Raw genomic sequence first — 5,720 nt, 5'->3', positions numbered from 1 at the left:
TATTTAAAAAAAAAAAAAAAAAAAGAATAATCATGAAATGAAACAAAAAAAAGAAGGAAGCGAATGTTCCTGCAAAGCTGTTTTCATTCTCTTGTGCCATTGTGTGAAGGAACACGCAGGAAGATGCTGTCTGTCCCTGGCGAAGGTGGCCAGTGCTGCCCAGGCCCGGCCGGGAGGCTGTTTAACGAGGGGGTGTACGTGGAGGTGGTACAAGCGACGGGTGGTCTGGAGATTTGAGATGTGTTTCTCAGTCCTTCTGGGCGGATAGACCCAGCAAGGGCGCCCTGCTGGGAACAGCACCCCTTGATTGTGTAGAAATACCTTCTGTTGCAGTCGTACCGGGAGGGAGGATTTGGTTTCGTTCCGTTGTTCTTTTTGACTCCCCCTCTCCCCTGTTTTATGTTCCTGAAGGCAGTTGTAGCTCGCTCTCCCTCCTGGACCCTCCAGCCCCTCAAGGAGAGCGTTCCCCCTCGGGAAAGCTTATGTCAAGAGCCAGAAGCTCTCAGGTTGCCCATGCTCTGGGAACACCCATGTCCTCAGCTACGCCTTACTTGCTGATATACTCTGTGGCTTTTTGTTTGTTCGCTTAGTGGGTGAAGCCCAGGTCTATGGGAGCAAGGCGTGTTTTGGAAAAGAACTTTTCCAGGATAGTCAAGGAGAGCGTTCCCCCTCGGGAAAGCTTATGTCAAGAGCCAGAAGCTCTCAGGTTGCCCATGCTCTGGGAACACCCATGTCCTCAGCTACGCCTTACTTGCTGATATACTCTGTGGCTTTTTGTTTGTTCGCTTAGTGGGTGAAGCCCAGGTCTATGGGAGCAAGGCGTGTTTTGGAAAAGAGTTTTTCCAGGATAGTTGTTTTGGTTTGGTTTTTTTTTTTTTTTCCTTTCTTCTTTCTGTCACAGCGAGTGGCTGAATCAGGGAAAGGGTAGTGAAGCAGGGCAGCGTCGCTCTGAGTTTGTTGCGTGGTGTATGGTGCAGTTGATGTTTGGGTGAGTTCCCCCGGTGCTTCCAGTATCCCTCCTACACTCCGTGTGGTGTGGGAAGTAGGTCATGGATCCGTTCATTCCCTTTGGGCTCGAAGCCTGCGTATAGGGTGGGCACGCGTGCGTGCGTGTGTGTGCGCCCATGTGCTGGGAACCAGCTTGAGGAAGGACTTGGGTCCTCAGCTTACACGGTCCTGTTTGCCTGCAGGAGATGGCGTGGTGAGAGCTGCTGCCCTGGAGGGGTACGGCAGGAGGTTCTTGTCTAAATTACTGTAGGGGATCTGCCCTGGGTTGCTGTGCTAACTGCACTTGTGCTGCGCTCGCTTCCCACGCGCTGCCGGGAAGCGTTGGGTTATCTTTTCCCGCGTTCATTTTGTTGGCCCGATGGAGCCTTGGTGCGGTGCCTAGAGCAGGGACGAGCTGAGAAACCATCAGCTAGCTGGCTTCGGGAATCCATCGTGCTGGCTCTGTGAGCGCTCTCTGAAGACTTTGCGCCCGGTAGCTGACCCAGGGAAGCGCTGAACCTAGAGTGATGCAGGAGGTGCTGTAAGGGCGAGCTTGTTCCTCCGGAGGAACCGGGCAGACGCAAGGCAGGGGCCCTGTTCTCGCAAAGAGGCGCTCAGCTCCCCGCTTGCTCCCCATGCCGTGAGTGTGGGCAGTGCTTGAAGCTCTGCTGCTCTTCTGGTACCTTACCTGTCCCCAGAGCTCCTGCAGGTACCTTGCACAGACCCTGTTCTGGCATCTGGGAGAGCTTCACGGCTTCAAACGGTGCCTTTTCTCCAGGGGAGCTGGACCCCTTCTGAGGCTGAAGCGCAGGGACGCGTGGAAGGGGTCACCTGCTGTTGTAGCTGCCCTGTTGCTCCGCTGTGCTAAGCAGGTAGCAAACCTATTGACCCACTTGTGCTCGGAGTGGTGGGGATTTACAGATCGGGCACTTGTCTTTCATCCGCTTAGAACAAAGGCCAAGTGTATCAAAGGAGGAGGGAAGGGTCTTCCCCGGTTGAAAAGAAGCAATTGAGCAATTAATATTGCCTGGAAGCGTGGAGTGAGGGGGGAAGACCCAGCCCGAAAGGACGGGAGGCTGGTGAGCGCTGGGCTTGCCCCCGCAGCCGCCTGAGGTCTCTTCCCCTGCCAAACCGCCTGCACCTTGCCGTATCTACCTCAGCAGGGCGAAGGGCTCTGCCCCTCTCCGTGGCTGGACCCCTGGTTCCCCTGAGCTTCTTTCCCCGCTGAGGGTTGGACGACTGAACCGCGTCCGCGCTGGCTTACGCCGAGCGCTCGCACGGGGAGGCTTGGCCGCCCGTCAGAGCTGTGACAGGGCGTAGCTCTGCCCTCGAGCGGTTCCTCTGCCGTAGGCTGGTGCCCAGCACCTATTCCTCAGGTGAACCACGTTTCAGCTAGAACTGTAGTGGCGTTTAACAAGCCGTGGTTCTGATTCGGCCGCACTGGGAAGGGATAGCAATGTGGCTGGTTATTTAAAACACAAATGTGAGGCTTCCCTCTGCCTTTCTTGTTTCTTCGGCTGTTTCAGCTTCATCTAATCTTTAGCCAGGCAGAGGAGCAGCGGCTGGGTTAAAAAGGTGCATGACCGTCCCCCTGGTCGTTGCTGTAGTAGCTTTAGCCCCCTTATTTTCACTTTCCTTGCTCAAGACACTCGATAAGAGAACCTGCCGTTTCAATTTCTGCTTTCTGTGAACCAGGCCGCAGGCTTTTCTCGCCTCCTCTGGGTTTGGCTATTAGATTGTACGCACCGAGCAGTAACAGTGTAGAAATAATTCCAGGCTTCATCACGGGGTCCTTTTCTGCCTCTACGCTGGCTGAAGTTAACGTGCCCAGAAGGGCACTGAACCAGGTAAGGAAGTTTTTGCAGGGATGGCAGCTGGGATCAGGCCTGTACTCGCTGCTGCATAGCTCCAGGAAGCACGGAGGCCCCGTGCATCGCCAGCCCTGCAGCAATAGGGTTCCCCACGTTTAAGCAAAAACAATAAAAATAAAAAAAGCGAGCAGTGTTGCACAACAGGAGGGTACAAACCCTCCCGATAGGAAAGGGATTCCCAATCCCTACCCGTGCAGTGTTCAGGGCACAGCAGGCAGCTGTGGGCTGCGTTTGGCACAGTTAAACTTTACAGGGGGCTCACTTTCTGGAGATGAGAACAGATTTGGGTACTTGGCTGTACTTTCCCTCGGATACAGAGGCTTACTTGAGGAAGTACTGGCCTCACCCACATGAAATGCATCTTATGTGCAGGTGTGAGCTCTTCTGGAGCACTCAAGAGACCCAGAAAGGGGTCTGGGTCCCTTCTTCTCCCCCTTCCCCCACGCTGCCAGAGTTAATTCAAAGAATGGAACACTTTTTTTTTTTTTTAATCTGTGTTTGAGATAGTTTTGACCCACAACCTTAACCACCACCATAGGAACTGCCTGCGAGTGCTGCTCTGGTCACTAACACGTGAAGATCACTGCACCGCGTCACTGCTTGATATTCCATTTGTGACCTAACGTTTGTAACGACTAATTCCTGCCGCTACTGGGGGATGCCCTGAAATAAAGTGCAACTATTCATGTGTGCTATTTGTGTGCAGCTATTTATTTGTCTGCTATCATTCTAGAGCCTGACACCACAGCTGGAGCAAGTCTTCCCGCTGCTCCGCACTGTTCAAGAGGAGCGAGGGCAGAGACCAGGGAGAGTTTTTTTGCCCTCCAGTGAAGCAAAGATTCCTGCTGCTTAGTTTCCAGTTAATTTTTCAACATCTTCGTCTTCCTTTGCAGAAAAGGCAAAGCTGGGAGCAAGAGAACCCTACACCTGCCTACAAGGGAAGTATCAAACAATAAGAAACACTTTATTTTAACTTTACAACATATAAATAGACAAATCTGTGCTTTCCAATGTAGCTTTTCTTCCCCTCCCCTACCCAGGGTCCTTGTCGCAGTGCCCCAGCCCCTCTGAACTCTGAGAAAAGAGAGCGAGTGGGGCTGAACTGCAGAGGCTAGACCGATCCCGTATGTACAAATGCAGCAGGCATCGCACCCTCCCCAGCTGTCATCTGCTCAGGTCCCGGCTGGCACCTCGGCCGCACAGCATCCTCTCCTCTGCAGAGAGGCCAGCGAAGAAGGGATGCAGGAGGGCTTCCGAGAACGTGATCCTCCGGGAAGGGTCGAATTCTAACATCCTCCTCATCAAGTCAAAGAGCTGTGCGTGCTCCAGCGAGTCGTGCAGCATGTACGTCTGAAAGAGAAGGGCAGGGGGGAGAGAGAGAGAGGGGTGTAGCACTCCGGTAGGACAGGGACTGAACCCTAGGCCCTAGCTAGTGAGGTAATGGCTGTCTCCCCTCCTGAAGTACAGCATTCCGCTGGCCCTTGCACTGCCCGACTTCCCTAGTACCTGTCCTGCTTCAGTTAGTTAGACCAATAAACTTCTGTTACTGCAGATGAGAGTTTGGGGCGCTGTAAAAGCCAGTTACTAAGGAGAATCCCCATCCCTAAGCCCCACGCCACTGATGTGGGGAAGGGAACGGCACAGCGGCTCGGCCTCGCGCCGCAGCCAGCCCTCCACCAGCCACCGAGCAGCACCTACCCGCAGGGGCTTGCAGTTCTCTTGGACGTATCTCCCGTCGGACGTGTTCTCATCCCATACCAGGTTCCCATTGTGGAAATATTTCTGCTTCCTGCAAAGGAGAGGTGGCGTTCAGCAAGGCTACTCGGGGAGCGGGGGCACGCGTTCCCAGGAGAGCTCACCCACACGGGCAGGGGGAAGGCAGCAGCCTGTGCAACTCAATGACAATTAACACTATAATCTCTGCCATACATAAGCAGCTCAGCCATTTCCCCTAGAACCCGTGATCAGGGTCACAAACAAAACTTCCAGCAGGTCTCTCAGGGCTATACCCACGTAGGTAAGACCCGGTGTGAGGACAGAGAATTGCTATCCTGAGTAATTAGCCACAAACAGTTGACTGGACTGTCCGAGTTCAGGAACAGGTTCTTACCGAGTTTTGTGGATCATGTGAGATGGAATTGGCCCGAGGATTTTTTCCATCATGACAAGATGCTCACGATTCTCATGGGTCTGCAAAGGAAAAGAGCAATGGTGCATTAGTTCGGAACGTGGAGATCTGATGACAAAAGGTCTGTCCCCTATACAAGTACAGGGGAAGAGACAAGCCTCCGTCAGGAATGATGCGGCTCCTGTCCACCTCTACTTGCTCTCTTGATTCTTCTATTCTTCACGGGCACAGTGAAGAAACCAGAAGCGATCTGCACCTCGTCCTTCCAGCAAGGCACGAGTCCTCAAACTGTCAGTCTTCCTGGGCTTATTTTCAAACTCAGCTTCTGATTTTTAGTGCCTGATCTGCATTTCCCTTCCCTTCCCATTAAGGATTTTTAGGGTACAATGCCTCTCGCAAGAATCATACCTGGAAGAGCGTGAAGCCACGGTAATACTCAAACAGAATGCAGCCGGTACTCCAGACATCGCATGGCTGTGCCCAGCCCAGCTCTGCAAAGAGAATCAAGTTAACTTTGCGCTCCCAACAAGTCCCACCAGATTTCTGCTAGTTCCTTCTTGAAACCACAGGGATTACACGAAGACAGACCTAGAGGTTCTCTCTGCACTTTCCGGTGCTGCACACTGGCAAGAGGACCGTCAAGTCACAGAATCGTATAACAGTTTGGGTTGGAAGGGCCCTCTAGAGGTCATCTAGTCCAACCCCCCTGCCATGGGCAGGGACATCAACTAGAG

At 53.2% G+C, this 5,720-nt stretch overlaps 1 protein-coding gene across 1 annotated transcript in view; it reads right to left on the bottom strand.

Moving 5' to 3' along the window:
- Positions 1 to 853: 853 nt before the first annotated feature.
- The window catches only part of CLK3 (CDC like kinase 3), a 14,049-nt gene continuing 9,182 nt past the window's right edge, over positions 854 to 5,720 (bottom strand). Inside the window, exons 9-12 of the mRNA XM_009278855.2 lie at positions 5,395 to 5,477; positions 4,969 to 5,048; positions 4,557 to 4,647; positions 854 to 4,208 (exon numbers count right to left, since the gene is read on the bottom strand). Coding sequence (XP_009277130.1) covers positions 4,023 to 4,208; positions 4,557 to 4,647; positions 4,969 to 5,048; positions 5,395 to 5,477 — 440 coding nt within the window. The 3' untranslated portion in view covers positions 854 to 4,022. The remainder of the gene's footprint in view (positions 4,209 to 4,556; positions 4,648 to 4,968; positions 5,049 to 5,394; positions 5,478 to 5,720) is intronic.

This window comes from Aptenodytes forsteri, unplaced genomic scaffold (genome assembly GCF_000699145.1).
Source record: "Aptenodytes forsteri isolate BGI_AS27 unplaced genomic scaffold, ASM69914v1 Scaffold258, whole genome shotgun sequence".
Classification (NCBI taxonomy): domain Eukaryota; kingdom Metazoa; phylum Chordata; class Aves; order Sphenisciformes; family Spheniscidae; genus Aptenodytes; species Aptenodytes forsteri.
The sequence above is the reverse complement of the archived record's forward strand: the minus strand, read 5'-3'. Positions and strand labels throughout refer to the sequence as shown.